General features: G+C 42.5%; 1 protein-coding gene across 1 annotated transcript in view; it reads left to right on the forward strand.

Moving 5' to 3' along the window:
• The window catches only part of CLIP1 (CAP-Gly domain containing linker protein 1), a 123,948-nt gene that overhangs the window by 22,224 nt on the left and 78,170 nt on the right, over positions 1-23,554 (forward strand). Inside the window, 2 exon segments of the mRNA XM_060027968.1 lie at positions 14,007-14,201; positions 17,956-18,527. Of these exon segments, the coding sequence (XP_059883951.1) occupies positions 14,117-14,201; positions 17,956-18,527 (657 nt within the window). The 5' untranslated portion in view covers positions 14,007-14,116.

A 23,554-nucleotide genomic window follows, 5' to 3' on the forward strand; every position in this document is an offset into this window, starting at 1 on the left:
TGGAGTCTTTAACCACTGGACCGCCAGGGAGGGCCCCCTCTTAGTTTTTTATTTAAGTAGATATTGGACCCTTTTCCTAAGTTTGATTCCCATGAGTTGAGAGATGAAGTGGGCAAAATCTTTTTGTTGTTGTTACTGCTTTTTTCCCCGAAAAGCATGTCAGTATTCGAGAGACTCAACATCCCAGTTTCTGAAGTAGACCTCTTTTTTAAAGCATTGTCCTATGTATTCCCTATTTTTTCTCCTCTGTAACAGTCACATGTCCCTATTTTCCAAACACACATGACCTAGAGTCTTAAAACATTTACTTTCTTTGAGACTAGGAGGCTTTTTTAGATTTGCTTGGTGTGTTCCCTTCCAGATGTGTCGGATAAGTCTCTTTCAATTGGCTTTTCAGAAATGACTCGTCCTGTACACGTAGGTCACAGACACTCAAAATTGCCAATTTAAAGTCAGTTTTATCTATGGGGACAATATTTAACTGCTTTAGATCAGTTTTCAATATTGAAAGCATTTCTGTGCTTTCAGCATATTTTTTAAAAATATATTTATTTATTTTTGGCTGCATTGGGTCTTCGTTGCTGTGTGCGGCTTTCTCTAGTTGCGGTGAGCGGGGGCTACTCTTCATTGCGGCACGTGGGCTGCTCTTCGTTGCGGCACGTGGGCTTCTCATTGCGGTGGCTTCTCTTGCTGTGGAGCACGGGCTCTAGGCGTGTGGGCTTCAGTAACTGTGGCGCGCGGGCTTCAGTAGTTGTGGCTCGCAGGCTCTAGAGCGCAGGCTCAGTAGTTGTGGTGCACGGGCTTAGTTGCTCTGCGGCATGTGGGATCTTCCCGGACCAGGGCTCGAACCCGTGTCCCCTGCATTGGCAGGCGGATTCTTAACTGCTGTGCCACCAGGGAAGCCTTCAGCATATATTCTTATGCAGGGAGAATAGAACTGAATCTTTAACTTTTGAATTTTCATTCACTTTGCAAGACCTCTTCATGGAAGGGTTATCAGGATGGGGTCTGAATGGTGGTGGGTGTTAGCAGACGGGGAGTGATCCCAGAGGCATCTTGAAATGACACTGTGGCAGTTTCCTGAGGTGGCTGGAGCAGTACCTGCTCTCTGTGTCTTGCATAAAGTGTTAGGTGGGAGTAGCGTCACCTCCAAACTGGGGCTTCATTAGTAGGGTCTTTTCTCCCTACTAACTAACTAACATCCTAACTAACTAACATCCAGTTAAACTAACAACCAGATAAAGTAAAATTTTTCTTTATCTGGATGTTTTCAATGTTCTTACCTTTATGAGGCAGATGATACGTGATTGCTTATTAAACTGCTTATTAAAAGGGATAACCACAGTAAGCATATATTCTGTGTTTTGAGAAGGTTATAGTCTTGAACAGTATCTTTGACCTCTGAAAATTTGTTTGTTTAGAATGGGAGAGTGATTTGTATGTAATTTCCTGTCCAGTGATGGGTCGTGAGAGAGGTTCTTTCTGAGAGGAAAGTGGGGTGCTTGGACTCTTAGAAATAGTAATAGCTAGTATCCGTGGCGTTTTCTGTGTCGCGGCATTGTTTTAATCTCACGAAACCTCCCCAGATGCCTGTATTTTCTAACACACTAGACAAATGTGTACCTGTCCTTGACTTCAAAGAGGGTAGAAGAGGTTTTTTTTGGCCACACCCCTTGTGACCTGCGGGATCTTAGTTCCCGGACTAGGGATCAAACCTGTGTCCCCTGCAGTGGAAGCTCAGAGTCCTAACCACTGGACCGCCAGGGAAGTCCCAGAAGACAGTTTGTTTGTTGGGTGGAAGAATAGTCCTACTTCCTGAAATCCCAACTTTGAGTAAAGCTGACATTCTCAAGAAATACAACGCACATTTCTTTTTAAGAAATACCAAAGAGGATAGGTCTTTTAAGGTTATTTGCTTCCCTGAAATAAATATCTTGCCCTTTTATATTTGTTACTTAGATCAGATCTCGGAGTTAAATCACAAACAGAGGCTGTTAATCTAGTTCAAAATTTTTGCTTATTCCAGGCTTGGCTTTATTGTCTTCTTAAAATAAACCTTTAGGTTACACAGAAACAAACAAACAAAAAAACTGTTCCTCTGGTGTTGATGTTTGGCAACAAAGCTTCCCGTTTTTAGGTGGAAATGTAACCCTTTCACTGAGAGGGGAGGGAGGCAGAAGGGACTGTGTAGCTGAGCTGCCTGTGGCCTGGGGCTCTTCTCCCTGCTACATAGTTGGCTCTTGGAAGTAGGTCTCTCTCTGTCTCCCATTTGAGAATGTACAGAGCAAAACAGTAGCTATTGTTGACTATTCAGAAATGAGTTGTTAAGTTCTAGAGGTGAACATTTTACAAACGGTTTTTGGCTTGAAAAATATTAGAACTATGGCATCAGTCAGTGGTGTAAATAAAGGATTCTGGGGGTTCGTGTGTGTGGTATATGTTGCAATATTATAGTTTGGAAGGTGGGATAATAAAGTGCTGTGACTGCCTTAAAAATAGATGAAAAAAATACACCAGAACTTAGTTTTTTCATTTAGGGAGGTGTTGTTCATTAATTATAGTGATAAGCCATTCATGAATACTTTTTCGAACTGTTGGAATTGGCCCATATGCCTTGGATGAATTTTTGCTGTGTTCAGTAGCTGCACATCATTATATTTTTGAGGTTTTTGGATTCAAGTTTTGGAAACAGCTAGTAGTGTTTTAAGAGCCAAGCCCAAAGAAGAGTATTGAGATGGTCACTGTCGCCTTGGTTCACTAATAAAGTGAAACTTATAAACTGTCTCTGAAGTTATTTCTAAAAGAAGAGTTAAGGGGGCTTCCTTGGTGGTGCAGTGGTTAAGAATCCGCCTGCCAATGCAGGGGACACGGGTTCGAGCCCTGGTCTGGGAAGATCCCACGTTGCCGCGGAGCAACAAAGCCCGTGCGCCACAACTACTGAGCCTGCGCTCTAGAGCCCGCGAGCCACAACTACTGAAGCCCGCGAGCCTAGAGCCCATGCTCCGCAACGAGAGAAGCCACTGCAGTGAGAAGCCCGTGCACCACAACAGAGTAACCCCCACTCGCCGCAACTAGAGAAAGCCCGCCCGCAGGAACGAAGACCCAATGCAGCCAAAAATAAATAAAATAAATTTTTTTTTCTTTTTTTTATAAAATAAATTTTTAAAAAATTAAAAAATAAAAAAAATAAAAGAAGAGTTAAAAATATTTTGACCAAAGCAGTATTATTCAAATAAACTTGCCATTTCCTCAGGTGGTCACTTTGAAGGACACTGTTCATTTGGCAGTAGAGGGTTCCTGGAGGTTCTAGCACAGTGCTATCCATTGGAACTTTCTGTGATGGTGGAAATTATTCTATACGTTGCATTGTGGCTCTTGAGCACTTGAAGTGTGGCTGGTGTGACTGAGGAACTGAATTTTTAACTTGATTACATTTTAAAAGAGTTTAAAGTGGCTAGTGGCTACCATATTGGAGAGTGCAGACCTAGAATATTTAGCTTTCAGCCTGACTTGTAAACTGGGGTGAGCAGCTTATGCTAAGGTACCAAAAGTTATCGAGGCAAAGTAGGCTGTGGAATATCTGATCCCCCTCCCCTCCCGCAGTACGAAGAGTAGTAGAGAAGTCTGCAATTTGTCATTTGTGTTCAGTGGTATCCAATCTTTACAGCCTCTCCAAGTTTGTCCTTGCTAAGGTGTTATCCGAAGGGTTTTAGATGAGAACCTTGCTTTGTATTCGCAATTTAATCATCGTCTTCTGATGCTCATGGTTCTTCCTTGAAATTTAAGACCTACCCCAGCAGCCAGCCCCCGGCTGTTACAAACAGCCATGGTTGGAGTGAATAAAGACTCGACATGCCACTGGAAAAGGGGCTGCCAACCTTCGGTTTAAATCTTTGCTTGGTAATGGTGGTTAGGTTAAGATAACTGAAATGGACAAATGAAATACATATAGGGCCTAAAGGGAAACTGTAGACATCTTTTATCTTGTACCAGTAGAGTCTTGAAGGTTTGTTTTGTTTTTTTTTTTTTGGCTGCACCTCGTGGCTTGTGGGATCTTATTCCCCAACCAGGGATTGAACCCCAGCAACGGCAGTGAAATCTCAGAGTCCTAGCCAGTGGACTGCCAGGGAATTCCCTCTAAGGCTCTTTATTGATTGATTGATTTTATTGGAGTATAATTGCTTTACAACGTTGTGCGCATAGTGAAGCAACTCAGCCACATGCATACACACATCCGCTCCCTCCCCACCCCCCCAACCCACCCGACTAGACCATCACCCTCTAAGGCTCTTTAAAGTCTCCTTTTCATTTAACTTTCTAAATTGATTTCTTACAAGAATCTAATGTTAGCCATGCTGAGCGTCTCATTGTCTTATTCACATGCTTTATACCTTTCCTCTCCCTTCCTCGGTCTTTTCTGAAATTTTTCTCTCTGCCTTTTAAAAATTCCTGACTGCCAACAGCTGTTGCTTTCCTTTGACACACAAGTTGCATTGTGTTCTTAGTTATTTTTCATATACGTGGGTCTTTTCTCTCCAACTGCATCATAAATTCTTGAGCTTATGCCTATGTCATATATTTTTCTGTCACCTGTAGCAAGCACCAAGAATAACTTTTTAAAATATTGGGTATATCCCAACTGGTTTGTAAACTCATTTAAACAATTGAGACTATTTTTCTCATTTTTTTGTAGTGAGCATAGTTTATAAAGTATCATGAGGGATATAAAGACTAAAATACAGTTTCTCCCCCCAGGGCATTTGTAACCTGTAGAATCAATAGGCCATGTACAGCCAGCTCAGTGTGCTAGGTGATAGGAAAGAGATACAGACTCAGCTCTATGGGAAATTGAAGGACGAACACATTTTCATTGGAGAAGGTTTTGTGGGCTGGCTGTATCCCTGAATTTGCCCTTGAGTAAAGTTTCAGCAGATGAAAATAACTAGGCTTGGAAAGGGCATTCAAGGCTGAGTGAAAAACCTGAAACAAAAGCATAGAGTGAAAGCACCAGGGCTTCTGTAGGGGTATTTGCCAAATCGATCATGTGGGTGATTCATGTGCATGTAATTGAGAAAATGAACCTCTGATCTTATCAGTTGTTCAGCAGTGTTTCTCGAACATTAGCCTCAGAATTACCAGAAGGGCTTAAAATGCAGATAGCTGGCCCCCCTCCAGAGTTCGTTTCAGTAGGTTTGGGGAGGGTCCCAAATTATTTGCATTTTTAGTAAGTTCCCAGGTGACACTGCTGCACATTTTGAAAAGTGCTGATTCAGAGCTCCGGTCCACCTGATCTCTGCCTTAGAGAAATGTCTGTCTTACGTATGCAAATACCCCAGTGTCAGTGCATCATTGTGTTCATGTTGCTTTATGTACGCACATCTGGTCTTCCTGTAGAGTGTAAGTTCAGGCTCCTTACATCACTCAGCCCCTAGCACAGTGCTGTATCAGTGGTAAAACAGTAGTAAATCCTGTGCTTGCTAACTTGGCATCCAGATCTAAAATTATCTGAACAAGAAGCACATGCTTATGGGAGGCCTTATAAACTGGGAAGCCCTTTGTGACTCAAAATGTAAAGCAAAAATGCCTATAGCAGCAGTTCTCAAACTTTTTTCCTTAGGACCCCTTTATATCCTTAAAAATTATTGAGGTCTCCAAAGAGTTTTTATTTGTAGGTTTTATCTGTTGATATTTACCATACTAGGAAGTAAAACTGAAAATATTTTAAAATATTTATTAATTCATTAGACATAATAATAAACCCATACATGTTATATTTCTTTAATGAAGAGTAACTATTTTCTAAAGTAAAAAATTTAATGAGAAGATGACATTGTTTTACATTTTTGCAAATCTCTCTAAATGTCTGGCTTTAACAGAATACAAGCTTAATAGAAGTGAACTGCATTTAATCTGTAGTGATACTTTTTTTAAAAAATAAATTTATTTATTTATTTTTGGCTGTGTTGGGTCTTTGTTGCTGCACACAGGCTTTCTCTAGTTGAGGCGAGCAGGGGCTACTCTTTGTTGTGGTGGGCGGACTTCTCATTGAGTTGGCTTCTCTTGTTGTGGAGCACGGTCTCTAGTTGCGTAGGCTTCAGTAGTTGTGGCGCACGGGTTTAGTTGCTCCGCGGCATGTGGGATCTTCCCGGACCAGGGCTCGAACCCGTTTTCCTTGCATTGGTAGGCCGATTCTTAACCACTGTGCCACCAGGGAAGTCCCTATACATTGTTTTGATTGAAGTACATGAAGAAAATTGGCCTCACAGATTTATAGGAAAGGAAGAGCATTTTCAGATAATTATGGATTTTCTTCTTTAATACTACTCCAGGGCTTCCCTGGTGGCACAGTGGTTAAGAATCCGCCTGCCAATGCAGGGGACACAGGTGGGATCTTCCTGGAACAGGAAGATCCCACATGCTGCAGAGCAACTAAGCCTGTGCACCACAAGTACTGAGGCCCACATGCCACAACTACTGAAGCCAGCACACCTAGAGCCTGTTCTCTGCAACAAGAGAAGCCACCGCAATGAAGAGTAGCCCCTGCTCGCGGCAACTAGAGAAAAGCCTGTGCCCAACAACGAAGACCCAACACACCAAAAATAAATAAATGAAATAAACTTATGTATAAAAAAATACTACTCCAAAAACTTGATAGTCTGTAGTTTCTTAAAGGTGGCATCTCAAACTATATGAATGAACTTTTATTGTTACGTAAAAATCCATTGGTCTAATTTGTGCTTTGAATGAACCCTTAACCCATATGGGATTTTGTAACATTATACATTTCTGGTTGGAAAATATTGATTTACTGAGTTATGAGATCTTCCAAACATTGGCACATTAAAAATTATGTTTGTTAACACCATTGATCTCATCAGAAAAATCTGTAGTATTGCGAAGCTCTCAAGCTCACAGCAGAGGATAGGTTTTCCAAAATGCTTTCTCTTGAAAGCTTAAATTTTATCATTGTCAACAAATAGTTGTTTTCCTTGAAGTGACAGGCTCACATAGTTCATTTTCAAGAAAATGTCTGCTGGAGATACCGAGTCTGAGTAACCGCAGCTTGTCAGGGATTCTTTCAGGTGGAAATGGTGTTCCGTGAACAGAGTGGCTGGTTGAGCTTGCCCCTCAGTTGCACGTGTGCTTTTTATTGAGACGGTCATTGTGCAGGGGTGTGCAGCAGAAGTGGTTCACATGGACTTCCCATTTTGTTACTCAGAATATTAAAAAGGCACATATTCAAGGTTGAAATTTAATAAAATTATTCATTTTTATGCTTTATCAAGTGCTTTATCACATTCTTATGTGAAAGTAGTTTTTTTTTCCTGGAAGCACTGAATACAGAAAAGAATAGTACAGCGTGCCTCTACTGCCTTGCTTATGGCATCTACACTTTTTACCCACCATTGCTTCTGTAAATGTCAACATTGCAGGAGAAGGCAAGTCACGTCTTAGCAATATTATGAAAATAGTTTTGACTCCCTGAACGGGTCGCTGGGTGCCCTAGGCATGCAGGGCTCACACTTAGAGAACTGCTGCGTTAAAGTAACAAAAATCGGGGTTGGCAGAACCGCCTGTCTCTGTGTCACTCCTGTCTTAGAGATCTTACCCTCCACTTTGTAAGCTCAGAAACTCTTTTCTTTAAATCCATATACTCAGAGATTAGACTCATACTAACAAATTCAGAGATTGAAGTTTATAAAATATAACTTTGTGTATTTATAATGAGTGAAATGCCAAAAGGCACAATTCCCTTTGGTCGCTCTTAGAAACCCAACCCACATGTGAGCAGAGGACTTTGGAGCACTGTCTCAAATGTCCTTCAATGCTGATTTGCACCCAGCTTTTCCAAGTCTGCTCCATAGACGCCCTGTGTTTGTTTTCCAGAGAACCTTTTCCCAGGGTGAGTAAAATACACATTTTCTTTTTAACTCTTTCTCTAGACTTCTTGGGCCATGCTTCTTTTTAATTTGGCAATGGGCAGTCACCTTTATTCCTCCTTCTGGTGTATTTCACGTTATGTTAAATTACTCAACATGAAATGTATGTGTATACGTATATAAGAATCTGCAGTTCAACAAGATCCCCAGGAGATCTGTGTGCACACAATGAACAATGGAGTGAATACCCATGTACACCCCACCCAGTTTAAGACATTGAACATTACCATTATGTTGACTTTCGATGTTGTTTTTATAACTGATTATTACAAAACATAGCATCATTTTTTGGTTAAATTTTAGGTTCATCATGTTTAGGTTGCTTTCTTCACAAATCCACTTTTTTTTTTTTTTTTTAAGTACACTGCCTCTTAACTACAATGTAAGACAGATAATTTTATACTTAACTATTCATCTCTGTACTGCTGGGTTCATCTGCTAATTGAGCCCAATTCCAGACTCTTTAACTTGGCCTTCTATAGTTCATGTTTGTGATTATCAGTCTTCTCTCTCTGTCATCAGCCTCTTCTCTGAACAGTCTCTTTCGCTCCTTGCCTTGTGTAGAACTTGGCTGGTCTCTGAAGACACTGTTTCCCCTGCAGCCCTCTCAAGGGCCTACCTCAGACTTGACCGTGTTGTTTGATGCTGTAAATTGCTGCTTCTCAGGCCTTCAAAAACCGCAGCCCCTTCGAGGCTCTACCATGCTGATATCCACTGGCCTCCGCCTCTTCCCTTCACTCCTTATAGCTTCTGCCTCCTTCTTGCTATCCACATCTCCTCCTCCAGTCCCTGTATTTTAGACTTCCACAGTCCTACCAGTAATCCCTTCAGCGCTCAGGCCTCTGAGTTCCATCCCCACGGTCAGAGCCTTCAAGCTTCTCACTCTAAACACCACCTCTGATCCACTGACCCCTTGCTACTCAAAGGGGAGGGGGTGTCCTCAAAATGGCAGGATTAATATCCCCTGGGAGTGTTGGAAAGCAGAATCTGAGGCCCCGTCCCAGAGTTACCAAGTCAGAATCTGCAGTTTAACAAGATCCCCAGGAATTCCCTGGTGGTGCAGTGATTCAGAATCCGCCTGCCAACGCAGGGGACATGGGTTTGAGCCCTGGTCCGGGAAGATCCCACGTGCCGCAGAGCAGCTAAGCCCGTGCGCCACAACTACTGAGCCTGCACACCTGGAGCCTGTGCTCCGCAACAAGAGACGCCACCGCAGTGAGAAGCCCAAGCACTGCAACGAAGAGTAGCTCCCGCTCGCCACAACTAGAGAAAGCCCTCGCGCAGCAGTGAAGACCCAACGCAGCCAAAAATAAATAAAATAAATACATTAAAAGAAAAAAAATAGATCCCCAGATTTGTATGCACATTTGAGTATCCAGTGTCTTCATTGTGACAATCCTTCATCCTCTCTCAGACCTCTGATCCAATTTTTCACTCTGACCCCACACTGCCTTCACTTCCCTTTTTACTCATCTCAGATTCCCAGTGCCGTTTTAATCACTCCTATAAAACACTCCTTTAAAATCACCATCACCTCCCTTGCTTTTCCCTTCTATTTTAATTTAACTGGCAGAATTTTGGTTGTAGTTGAACTTAGCTATCTACCTTCCTCATATCTGTGCCTGAGCAGAAGCTTGTTATTAGAGAAAAAATAACGGGAGACTGGTTTCACTTTAAATTCATGACCACGAGCCTCACGTGTACCTTGGGCTGCTTGGCGTTCCTTCTACATTTCCCTAGTAAGCTCCTGTTTCTCTGCTCAAAGACAAATATTTTTGTGTGTTCAGCACTCTCTCTGAGCCTCCCAGCGGTTTCTCCTTTCCTGCTTACCCCACCGGCCAGTGAGAAAATGGAAGAGTACCTTTTACATAGTAGTTTCTCAGGAAATATTTGTTGAATGAATGGATGACCATCTTGTGGGAAGATTTCCTTCAGAGAGTGAATCTGTTCAGCAAAGTACCAGGTCCCAAAAGCGCCAGCACTAATTTGATTGACCTTGGGAAAGTCACTTACCTTCTCAGACCTTAATTCTCTTTGTCTGTGAATGGGCATAAACATATTTGTTCACCTACCTTCACAGCTATTTTGAGACACAAATAAGGCAGGGTTTTTTTTTTTTTTTTTTTGCAGTACGCGGGCCTCTTACTGCTGTGGCCTCTCCCGTTGCGGAGCACAGGCTCCGGACGCACAGGCTCAGCGGCCATGGCTCACGGGCCTAGCCGCTCTGCGGCATGTGGGATCCTCCCGCACCGGGGCACGAACCCGTGTCCCCTGCATCGGCAGGCGGACTCTCAACCACTGCGCCACCAGGGAAGCTCCAGTGAATTGATTTTTTAAAGCAAGCCTGACTTGGCATTCATTAATAATGCATGAAGAAGAAACTTAAATTGGAAGATTTAAAAACCAACATTGTTGGGTTTTAGTTTTATTTATTTTTTAAATGAAGAATTTTTATTCATCAAAAAACCATGAGGAGAAAGAAAAATAATCAGAGAAGGAGAGGATATTTACAACAGATGTAACTCAATAATGATTAGTACCAAGAATATATACAAATCAATGAGTAAAAGACAGCTGACATGAACACAACAGAGACAAGTTTTGAATGGGCACTTTTCAAAAGAAGAATTGCAGTGACCAATGAACGCAGGCACATGCTCAAATTTGTTCCTAATTAGAGAAATGCAAAATAAAACCACAATGAATGTCTCAGCATCACACTGGCCAAAGTTAAAGTCTGGCAATATCAAGTGTTGGTGAACTGGAACTCATACACAGCAGGGGAAAAGGAGAGGGATATTAGATGTTAAAGATGTGCCTACCTCATAATCCAGCAATTAAACCCCTAGGTAAATGCCCTACAGAAACGTGTTTATGTGCACAAAGATGCTCGTTGCAGCATTGCTTACAATAGCCAAAAGCTGAAATCACTATAGAAGTATCCGTCGCAGTAAAATAAAGTGGTACTGAGGAAATGGCACATCATACAGGAATGAAAATGAATAAATCACACCAACACGCAAATTGTATAAGCAACGTTGAGTGAAAGATACCAGACACAACGTACAGTGTGATTCCATTTTTATACGTCAAAAGTAGGCAGAACAAACTAATCATATTGTTGCACAGATAACCGGTAAAACTATTTTCTAAAAGGGGAGTATTGCCATAAAGTCAGAATAGTAGTTACCTCTGGGAGACAAAGGCGAGGCTGGAGGGGACACACAGGGAGATTTTGGAGTGCTGGCAGTGGCTTTTCTGCATCTGGTTTGTGATTACATAGCTGTTTCCTTCACCCATTAAACTGCATATCTGTTTTATGTACATATCTGTTTTATGTACTTTTCTGTATATTTTACAAAATTTAAAAGAATGAGAGAGAACTTGTACTATGAAATATTAACAGTGATTAGAGCCATAATTATTAAAATAGTGTGGAAAACTAGAAGGCCCAGAAATAGGTCCAAGACACAAAAAACACAGTGTTTTTTAAAATTGCTCCTAATTCTCTTATTGAGACAGACTAGATTTTTCTCCTTCATTAAATCTTGGTCACAGTCCCCTGCTTTGGGATTCAAGTAGCTCAGATGGACCAAGAGCTAGAGGCATGAAGATGAGACAACAGAAGACATAAGACTTTGGGTTTATGACCGTTCTTGGGTTCCTGATAACCACACACGCCTCTGTTTTTCAGACCGAGGCTTTAGGTTGGCCAGTGTTTTGTGAGCTTAGCATGTTGAGCTGCAAGGTTTGAAACTGGCTGAGGCTGGCCTAGTCGCTAGTGGCAGTTTTCAGAATTTCTCTTTAGGGAGGAGTGCTTGACCTGAGCCCAAGAATTCACTGTTTAGCCCGAGTGAAATATTTTAAGGAGTACTTCATCCTCTCTTCTCACCGCTATAGTAGCTTTTCCAGGACGATCGTGCCTCCTTTGTTCTGTCCTTAACTACCTGACCCTTGTCACTTTATGATATTGGACCAGGGTGAAGAGTAGCCAACACACAAGACCCCATGGTAATCTCTGCACTTAGCTTGTCCCCAGCCTCCTCAGATATTTTTGCACGAGTAAATAGCCTAGAGGAGACTCAGCGAAACCCTCCGCCTGTCTAAGGCAGTAGCAGGAGCAGGTAGCTCTGCTTGCGGCTTACACACTGTGTATGGTGAGGGTCTGGCAGTAAGGCATGTGGTTTCAAATCCGACTCTGAGTTAGAACCACCCGGCCTGGCACACAGACTCCCAGCACACTGCCACCATCCTGGCAGTGAGGGTGATGGTGGTGACAGGAGCCCAGGAATTTTGTATTAATACCCAGGATCGGCAACCCCTGTCTTCAGGCACACAGCAGTGCTCTCTCTGTTAATCCCAGTCTTCCCCCAAGCCACACGGCTTACCTTTGACTTTGTAAAAAACACTTTGTGCCGTTTTGGACCCTCCTGAGAACATGGGGAGTCTTCAGAGTGAGCCTAATGGGGCTACTGTCTTGGTTTGATTTCCGTTCAGTCTGATTATCTTTGGGTTTTTTTGTTTGTTTGTTTGAAGATATTTTGATATGGACCATTTGTAAAATCTTTATTGAGTTTGTTACAGTATTGCTTCTGTTTTTATGTTTTGGTTTTTTGGCCTCGAGGCATGTGGGAATCTTAGCTCCCCGACCAGGGATCGAACCTGTACCCTGCTATTGGAAGGCAAAGTCTTAACCACTGGACCGCCAGGGAAGTCCCAGTCTGATTATCTTTGAATAGAAAAACTTAGATGGCTATATTAGTTTCCTGGGGCCGCCATAACAAGTGACCACCACAAACCAGGTGGCTTAAGACAACAGATTTGTTCTCTTAACAGATCTGGAGGCCATAAGTCCGAGATCAAAGTATCACCAGGGTTGGTTCCTTCTGGAGGCTCTGTCTTAGCTTCTGGTGGCTGCTGGCCATCCTTGGCTTGTAGTCACATGGCTGCAATCTCTGCCTGGGTCTTCACCTGGCTGTCTCCTCTGTGATCTCCTCTTCTAATTAGGACACTTGTCATCAGATTTAGGGCCCAGGCAGGTGATCCAGGACGAGCTAGCTCATGTCAAGATACGTAACTGAATGAACGTCTGCAAAGACTCTTCTTTCAAATAAGGTCACATGCATAGGTTCCAGATGGACATATCTTTTGGGGAGGCCACCATTCACCTCACTACAGGGACCATAGCAGCTCCTCTGTTAGCCCTGGCCAGATTGTTTACTGATGCTTGGCATTGCTTGTAAGAGAGCCAGAGAGTGAGGTCTGTGCGTCATCATCCAAGCTCGACTACCAGAAAAAAATGCAAAATGCAGCCGTTTGAGAGTCAGTAAATAGCATTTTTCTGTTTGAATTTTGTTTTATTGGGTATTACGTCTAGAAATATTTTTCTGTATTCCAAAATCCCAAGGTCTTCCTCCTCTCTTAAAGAGCAAATGGCAAGGTACTGTTTTGCCTGAGCCAGAAGTTGTAGATTCATACTTAGTCTTGAGTAAATCAGAAGTTCATTGTGTTTCTGTAGATAAAACAAAGATAACTTCCTTTTAGTACTTTCCAGATACGGCTTTTTCTTACAGAGTTTGAATTTGAACCTTTCTCTTGTTTAACATATACTTGGCTTTATACTGAGTTATTGTATAATTCTGTGGATTAAACAGTATATACAGTTAATACGGCCTTGTGGTCATAAAACTTAAGCAACATAGAAGTCAATGAAGTGAAAACTCCCTTCTCTTTCCCCCATTTAGTTTGGTGCACATTTTTCTGAACCCTCTTCTATGGATTGTGTGGTTTTTAGGCACTGTACTGATCTGGTATTATTAGATACTATAAAGAAAAGTGAATATATTGCCAGCCTTAGCTACTTGTCTTTAGGATAGTAAATTGCTTTTAAATCTATTTCAGCAGCATCTTCATATTTTGATATTTGGAGTTTTCTAGGTTCCTAGGTTCATTGTGGAGATGGTTATCATAAGGAAAAGTTTAGGCTGTGAAAGCTACTTTCGTTAACTCTTTCTACTTTGTTTCTCCTATAGATTCTAAACTCTTTTCATATTTTTCTCTTTGCAGATTTAACCCAGAGACTGACTCCACTATAGAAACACCCACAGTTCTATCAATGACTGGGGAAAGATAGTGGCAACAGGCAAAGGAAAAACAGCTCTGATATACTAAGGACAATGAGTATGCTAAAACCAAGCGGGCTTAAGGCCCCTACGAAGATCCTTAAGCCTGGAAGCACAGCCTTGAAGACACCTGCTTCTGGTAATGCTTTATGTTTCTCATTAACAGCAAGTTTTTCATCATATGTGAAGACTTCTATTTGAAAAATTTAAAAAGACAATCTTATAAAACTTCATATTGTTGAAAATACTTGAAAAAGTTTCAATTAAAAGACATAGAGGGCTTCCCTGGTGGCGCAGTGGTTGAGAGTCTGCCTGCCGATGCAGGGGACGCGGGTTCGTGTCCCGGTCCGGGAGGATCCCACGTGCCGTGGAGCGGCTGGGCCCGTGGGCCGTGGCTGCTGGGCCTGCGCGTCCGGAGCCTGTGCTCCGCAATGGGAGAGGCCGCAGCAGTGAGAGGCCCGCATACTGCAAAAAAAAAAAAAAAAAAAAACTAAAAAAAGACATAGAATTTTATATTTAGTAGTCTTAATCAGTGAAGAGTCTATTTCATTGATTCAGTGTAAGGTTCTGAAATAGTTGTCAAGTTAATTTCAGTGTTTGATCCTTACAGTGTTAAAGTGTTTCTTCAGTTTTTCTGCCCATGTGTCTTCCTGAACTCATCAGGGCCTTTCTCTTGGGGTTTAGGGATATATAGAGAAAACAAAGACTAATCTGGCTTAAAAGATATGATGACAGTCACTGACCTGAAATTGGCCATCATCATCAAGGGAGCAGGTAGTACAGTAGCTCAAGTCTGGCTCATGAGGGAAAACCTTCCCCATTTTATAGATGAACTTGTGTCTTTTATTATCGTTAACAACCTGTTCCTCATCTGTTCTCCATCTCCTCCTTCAGCATTTCCATTTCCATCCCGTAACGATCACCTAAGGTCTTTAGTAAGAGAGGCAGGAGAGAAGCATCTGATGCTTGCTTTTACCATCTTTTTATGTGATTTGTATACTATTAGATCTTCTGTTTTCAGCCTTTCCAGACAGGTGCCCACCATAATCTATTAAGTACAACATTGTTTCTTCAAGTTCTTCCATAAAGACATTCATAGGTCTTCCTTGAGGGAAGGGATCTTTGTGTTTGCTTTTTTTCCCTTTTTTTTTCACTGCTGTATTCCATCCACACACCTAGAAAATTGCCTGGCACGAAACAGGAGCTCAGTAAATATGTGTTGACTCATTGGAGATCCTGAGTTATTTACATTTTATGTATCAGGATAAAACCTTTTCAGAGAGGCCATAAAACATTGTAATAGGGAAGAACCTTTTGTATTCTATTACAAGTTACTCACTAAAGGGATGTTGCCTATAAGTTTAAATTATACATAATGGCCCATCTCTTGGAACCCTGCTTCCCAGGTAATGAGCATTAAGCTAAAATACCTTTGTGTTCAGCTCACGGGAAACATCCTGACCAGGCCCACCTGTGAATGACTGCAGGGAGGAAGAAATTAACCCATGCCCTCCGGAGGCTGATGGGAACCAGGAAGTGTTTGACTTTACCCCCCCTCCCCTTTTAGTATAAAAGGAGCCCTAATTCTAACTCAGGCAAGATGGTTCTTTGGGGCCCGAGCCCGTCATCTTGTCGGTCTGCTGGCTTTCCGAATAAAGTCGTTATTCTTTGCCCCAACAGTTCATCTCTTGGTTACCTGCCTGTTGTGTGGTGAGTAGTACGAGCTTAGACTTGGTAACAACATCTTAGAGGAAAGCTTTACTGATAAAGCAAAGGACTGTGAAGAAATGGGTTTATTTAGCCTTGGGGAAGTCAGTCAAAATTGGCATCCCCTTCTCCTCAAAATCCTTCCTCTTTTAAGACCCCTCCAAATGCCAAGCCTTCTATAAGGCCTTCCACTGTTATATTTACCCGTTAGAATTGTCTTTTTCACTTTTAGTATTTTTCGTGCGTACCTTTTAGCACTTGAAGTCCTTGAGTCCAGGGATCATGAGTAATTCAACTTGGTTTCTCCAGATTACTCGGCACACGTTAGGATTTTTTAAATTAAGATTAAAGCAGCTTATTAACACTAAAACTTACACGCTTAAGAGGAAGTGATTGCCAAGGAATTCAAGACACTTTTATGAACATTGTTTTTCAGAAATTCATGCTTGCAGCACTCTGGGAAGAGTAACTGTTGATGTGCAAAGCCAGAACTGATGCTAAAAAAAAAAACTGGCCCCTGTCTTTGGCAGATTATTATCTGTTCTATCTGAGAGCATCCACTGTCTTCTAAACAAACAAACAAACAAGCAAAAAAACCCTCCACAAATGGAAACTCCACAGTCCCCCTTTCTATGTAGGGTAAAGAGATGTTCAGCACGCACTCTCGCTCCACTGAGCCACTCTGCTCCCCAGTCTGTGTGATTCACTCCTGTCAGTCAGGCCTCAGACTAGATATCACCTCGTCCAGGAGGCCTTCCCTGACTGCTCTGCCCAGAGGCACTGTCTCCTTCACAGCACTTAGACCACCTGAAGTTACCTGGTGTGTGCCTTGACTGTCTGCTTTTCCATCGCTAGACTCTGAGCTCTATGAAGGCATGGACTGTGCTGTCTTGCTTTGTCCCTGGTGAAGAACGATGCCTGGGACTAGTTCCGGAGTGGTAGGAACTCAAGAAAGATGTGTAACTTGGATAAATACATTATTTCATTTAATCCTCATTCAAAGAAAAAAATCCCTCAAGATAGATATTACTACTTTCCCCTTTTACAGATGAAAAACCTAAACTAAGAGAGGTCATGGAACATCCTGAGATCACGATATGCCCAGTAAATGGCAGACATTAAGAATTCAGGCTCTCTTTGCCAGTTCACGCTAAATATTTAATAAACGCTTGCTGGGTGAATGCGTGAGTGTATTTCCAGTGTAAATATCACATTCCTGGCAGAATTTAACTCTGTCTTTACCGTAGGGTAGAGTTTGCCAAGTCGTCTTGCCTTTACAGGGAGTCAGGCCATATGCTCTCTTTTCTTCCCTGCTGTGATTTCCATTTCTGTTAGCAAAGGAATAGTCTTGGAATAATGATGGTAGGGACTGCGGCACTGAATCCCCTCCTGCATCAAGTTAATTGCGAATGTGTATGGTTAAATGGGCCTAGTCCTGTCAGCTTTAACTGACCACTCAAATGGGGGAGTAGAGCCCGTCTCAGTGGGTCTGAATGGGCATTTGCTCATCATGTGCAGGATACAGGGTGAAGAATGAAATCGGACCTATATTATGAATTCTGGGAAAAGGACTCCTTTTTTCCCCAGTTTTGACTTCTTCCAATCTTAATTGCAGATAAGGACTAAGTCTTATCAGCTCATTGAGTTTTGACAGCATTGAAAATGGTAGTGATGCGGGACTTCCCTGGTGCTACAGTGGTTAAGGATCTGCCTGTCAATGCAGGGGACACGGGTTCGAGCCCTGGTCCAGGAAGATCCCATATGCCACGGAGCAACTAAGCCCGTGCACCACAACTACTGAAGCCGGCGTGCCTAGAGTTCATACTCTGCAACAACAGAAGCCACCGCAATGAGAAGCCTGCGCACTGCAATGAAGAGTAGCCCCTGCTTGCAGCAACTAGAGAAAGCCCGCGTGCAGCAATGAAGACCCAACGCGGCCAAAATAAATAAATAAATAAGTTAATTTAAAAAAAAAAGAAAATGGTAGTGATGGGTCAAGTACTTTTTGCCGCCTTGCTAAAAAAAAAAAAAAAGAAAAAGAAAAAAGATAAACAGAGTACCTCTTGAAGAGTTGTGGCTACTTCTGTTGCTTTTGGCCCTTTCTCTAGTTTATTTTCCTTTTAACTTAGGGGTTGTCTGCTTAAATATGAAATTGAATCTTTTCTGATCCTTTCTTCTGTTTTCAGTTGCAGCTCCAATAGAAAAAACAATATCCAGTGAAAAAGCATCAAGCACTCCGTCTGCTGAGACACAAGAGGAGTTTGTGGATGATTTTCGAGTTGGGGAGCGAGTTTGGGTGAATGGGAATAAGCCTGGATTTATCCAGTTCCTGGGAGAAACCCAGTTTGCACCAGGCCAATGGGCCGGGATTGTTTTAGATGAACCCATAGGCAAGAATGATGGTTCAGTGGCAGGAATTCGGTATTTCCAGTGTGAGCCTTTAAAGGGCATATTCACCCGACCTTCAAAGTTGACGAGGAAGGTGCAGGCAGAAGATGAAGCCGACGGCCTGCAGACAACTCATGCTTCCAGAACGACTTCGCCTCTGTCCGCTTCGACAGCCAGCATGGTGTCCTCTTCCCCAGCCACCCCCTCAAATATTCCCCATAAATCGCCCCAGCCAACCGCAAAGGAACCTTCAGCTACGTCTCAGATCAGCAACCTTACAAAGACCACCAGTGAATCTATTTCCAACCTTTCGGAGGCCGGCTCAGTCAAGAAAGGAGAAAGAGAGCTCAAAATTGGAGACCGAGTATTGGTGAGTCCATGAACCTTCCAAGGTCGTTACGTTGACCTGAGTGACGGGTTGAACTACACACATGCGGGCTCAGAATCTGTTCTGTAGGGATGACCATTCATTTATAGAGTAAGTAATCAGCTTTTCTGGTTCCTTTTATGTGTAAATATACAACAGATTAGAAACTGGCTACGCAGTTTGTGCGTAGTATAAGCGTAGGTTTGCAGGGATCGACTCTAGTTTTATCTTCGTTTAGTCAAAAGAATATTGAGTTTTTAGCTTGTAAATATTAAGGTAACTTTACTTGACAAAACAAGCTGAGAGGTGGACTTAGACGTTTTTAACAAAGGTTTTTTTTTCTTTCTGGTTTTTAATTTTTGCTTTAAGGATAGTGTGTGGGTAAATATGAGATCCTGTTTCTTTGAGTGTCTTGGAAAACTCAGAGATCACAGGATGTTATTTCAGAATTTCTCTGCCTTTTAAATGATCAGGTTTAGGTCTAGGAAAAGAAAGGAGGGACTTCCCTGGTGGTCCAGTGGTTAAGAATCCACCTTCCAATGCAGGAGATGCGGGTTTGATCCCTGGTCCGGGAACTGAGGTCCCACGTGCCGAGGGGCAACCAAGTCCGTGCGCTCTGGAACCTGCGCGCCACAACTAGAGAGAAGAGTGTGCGGCAGCTAAGACCCGATGCAGCCAAATAAATAAATAAATAAATAAATATTAAGAAAAAAGAAATGTACTGTAGTTTCTTTTTTTTTTGCTAATAAGCAGGAAACAATGTATAAGGTCTACATGCTGTATACATTCTAGAACCCCCGAATGACACAGTGACTGATTTATTTATTTTTTGTTTGTGTTAAACGAGAGGCAGTGTAGCAGTGCTAAAAACACAAGCTGAGTCCAGCTCTGCCTTTGTGACCGTAGCAAGTTATTTAACTTCTTAGTTTTCTCATCTATGAAAATGAGGTTGAATAATAGTGCTAACATCTAGCATTGTTGTGAGGATTAAATTAGCTGATGCATATGACATTCTTAGCAGTGCCTGGTATCCAGTTAACACTCAAGACATGGTAACTTTTTTTTTTTTTTTTAAACAGCAGAACCTTATTTGTTTATTTATTGGCCACACCATGTGGCTTGTGGAATCTTAGTTCCCTGACCAGGGATTGAACCTAGGCCCTCGGTAGTGAAAGCACCGAGTCCTAACCACTGGACTGCCAGAGAATTCCCAAGAAATGGTAGCTGTTTTTCTCATTGATGAAAATTTAAAGCTATTTTCTGACTTTTTCAACACTTTAGTCAGTTCAGTTCAAGGTATGACGTTTGTCTGAAGTCTTTGACCCTGTGCTCTTCAGTTTCCTTTGTATCCGTAAAAATTCCATCAGTCTTGGAGGCTTACAGTAATATAATGGGAAAAAAAGAATGGCTGTTAGCCTTTAGAATGTCCCGTGCATCTCGTTGAATGTGTCAGCAGTATATGGAGCAGCCCCCATAGAATTGGTGAGGAAACGGAGGTCCTAAGAAGTACAATCACTTGCCCAAGGTCATACAACCTGAAGACTGGTGCTTCTGCAATTAAAATTTAGGTATTTTTACTCCAGAACCTGTCATGGAGAGCTGATGATTGATAGTATAATTTTGAAATTGGAATTGTGATTTTTTTTGTCCTACAGACAAGAAAACTTAAGCCCCGAAAAAGGCAGTGACTCCCTGTAGTCATATAGTACATTCATTATAGGTTTTAGACTTAGAACTTGGGACTTCTGTCTCCCAGTCCTGTAGCATCATGAATCTAGAAGGCCCCATGCACCTGTGGGAACCCTTTAATACCTGTTACCTTCAACGGGGTCCTTCTGGATCTCTTAGTTTCAAGGTCAGTAGGTTCCTTCTTCTGGTTATAATAGTCATGAGTTTTAGCAGTGGATGCTTCAGAACTCAGAGCATCATTTCAGTATGTCAGTGCTCTGCGGCTCAATCTGTAACTTGTTTGTTTAGCTCATACTCACTTGCTATACCAATTTTATTTTATTTTTATTTTATTTTTTAACCACGCTGGGCGGCTTGTGGGATTTTAGTTCCACCACCAAGGATTGAACCCGGGCCCTCGGCAGTGAGAGCATGTATCCTAACCACTGTTGCAGTGAAGGTTTTTTTTTTTTTTTGCGGTACGCGGGCCTCTCACTGTCGTGGCCTCTCCCATTGCGGAGCATGGGCTCTGGGCGCGCAGGCTCAGTGGCCATGGCTCACGGGCCCAGCCGCTCCACGGCATGTGGGATCTTCCCGGACCGGGGCACGAACCCGTGTCCCCTGCATTGGCAGGCGGACTCTCAACCACTGCGCCACCAGGGAAGCCCAACAGTGAAGGTTTTCTGATGCTTACTCTTCTTTGCATTTTTACTGATGTTTACTTCCCCTTCCCTCTCCTCCACTTTTTACTGTATAGATATTGCTGCCATGAATGCCATTTAAAATTTTTTGTGTGTATCTCTCTTACTTTCCTAGGATAAATTTATAGTGGTGGAATTACTAGGTCAAAGGACCTAAAAATATTTAAGACTTATGGTACCTATTTATCTAGTAAGCTTTGGTTAAATCAGAATCCTGTTACCTTAGCACAGGACAGCTTTGTAGGTTAGACTGCAGGTTGTATGCAATTCCATTCTAAGTGCTTAGCTATAAATGAAATGGGGTAGCGTATGGCACGCTTTCAAAACAAGTAGCTCTCCTGTTCCACCAGAGTAAGAAACAGTTGATTAAATTTCTAGTCAAGTATTGTGCTGCTTGGCTGATAAAACAGACAAAATGATAAGGTCCGGATGGTTTAGCTTACAACAGAAGGCTTCCATGAGGATGTAAGGATTAAAGTGGACCTGAAGGAGAGTAGGAATTGGCCAGGCAGAGGAATGGTAGTGGCAAGAGGGAACATTCTAGCAGAGGGATTGGCAAACTCCCCACATGGGAGGGAGTTGGCACGTTTGGGGAAGTGGCCAGTGTCATTCCGCACAGGCGGAGGAGCCCCTAGGGGTAGGAGATGAGACTCATTCACTAGGTGGTGTCTGTGGGGACTGGTGACATAGGGCCTGTAAGTTTAGGCCGTGTTAAGGATTTTGATTTTGACCTTAAGAGCAACAAGAGTGATGAGTGATGTGATTAGATTTGTAGTTCGGAAAGATCGCTCCAGCTGCTTCGTAAAGAATAGATCAGAGGTGGTTGAAAGTGGATTTGGGGTGACCGTTCTTTGAAGAAGTCGGATGTTGAAGGAGAGTAGAGTTGTCAGGCTGATGCTGGAGGAGTATTGGATCTAGGGAAGATGTTTTCTAAAGATGGCAGAGTCCGGGGTGTTTACATCCTGACTAAACTGATCTGGACTAGAGGAACAGGGTGCAGATACAGTGGTGGTGGGGGGAATCAGTGTTGGGATGAGGTTCCTGGGAAGAGGTGGCACCCTGAGCACACACGGGGATTGCTTTGCCTTCGATTGAGACGGACGGAGATTTCCTCCATTTTTATAGTAAGGAAGGAGAATCTGCAGGTGCAGGGTGGTTTGTAGAGGCTTGAATGGTGTATTTGTAGGAAAATTTTAATTACATGTTCAAACCTAGCATACTTGGAACAGAATTTGAATCTCTAAGAGTCTTAAGTCTAATGAGAGTGTTTTTAGAGGCAGTAAAATTATTTACTGTTTTGGTTAGTATTTCTAGGAGAAATTAAAGGAGTACCTTAGAATCCCAGTATTTCAGATCTGGAAAGGCTCTTTTGAGATCAACAAATGCCTCCTTTTGCTTAGAATACTGAAGCCCAGAGAAGAAATGCAGCTTGCCTCAGGCCATATGTGATGTACGTGTATATGTATCATTATGGCCTCTTGTTCCCAGTTAATATGTTTTTTCTACTTTTTTTTTTTTTTTTTTTTGCGGAACGCGGGCCCCTCACTGTTGTGGCCCCTCCCATTGCAAAGCACAGGCTCCGGACGCGCAGGCTCAGCGGTCATGGTGCACGGGCCCGGCCGCTCCGCGGCATGTGGGATCTTCCCAGACCGGGGCACGAATCCGTGTCCCCTGCATCAGCAGGCAGACTCTCAACCACTGTGCCACCAGGGAAGCCCTGTTTTTTCTACTTTAATGTGCTGCCTTGTTTAATAGAAATCTTTGATTTAGGAATGTAAAACATTTTTACTTCAAAATTCATGTATAAAGGGAATTAGATTTAGAAATCTGAAATATTTGATTGGAATTCCCCTAATTAAAGAAAACTTCTGTTGGCAACCTAAATGTACATCAGTGGATGAGTGGATAAAGGTGTGGTATATATATATACAATGGAATATTACTCAGACATAATAAAGAATGAAATCTTGCCAGTGGCAACAACATGGATGGACCTAGAGGGTATTATGCTAAGTGAAATAAGTCAGAGGAAAGACTGATATCATATGATTTTCCTTGTATATGTGGAATCTAAAAAAATGAAACAAACCAATACACATAATGAAACAGAAACAGACTCATTCATGGATACAGTGAACAAACTGGTTCTGCCAGAGGGGGATGGGGGGGGAGTGGGCGAATTAGGTGAAGGGGATTAAGAGGTACAAGCCTCTAGTCATAAAATAAGTAAATCACAGGGATGTCATGTACAGCCTAGGGAAGGTAGTCGTAATATTGTAATAACTTTGTATGGTGATAGACAGTTACTAGAATTTTCCTGGTGATCATTTCGTAACATATGAGAGTATCAGGTCCCCACGTTGCACTCCTGAACTAATGTGACATTGTAAGTCAGTTATGCTTCAGTAAAAAACTTCCAATAGAACTAAGTTCGTTAGGTCACTGTTACGTGAGGAGCGGTATAGAATATTCCCAGTCCCGCCCCCAGTGCCCTCGTGGAGCCTTCCACTTGGAACGAGCGCAGAGAGGGCAGGAGTGGAGGCTGCCTTCTCCACACAGCTCTCTCCAGTTCTTGCTCTCATCGCGGGAAGAGCAGGAAAGGGGATTTCTGCATCAGGTGTGAGGTTTAGCCCAATGACCTCTTGAAGATCCAGGTGGGAG

This window comes from Delphinus delphis, chromosome 13 (genome assembly GCF_949987515.2).
Source record: "Delphinus delphis chromosome 13, mDelDel1.2, whole genome shotgun sequence".
In the NCBI taxonomy this organism is placed as follows: Eukaryota; Metazoa; Chordata; class Mammalia; order Artiodactyla; family Delphinidae; genus Delphinus; species Delphinus delphis.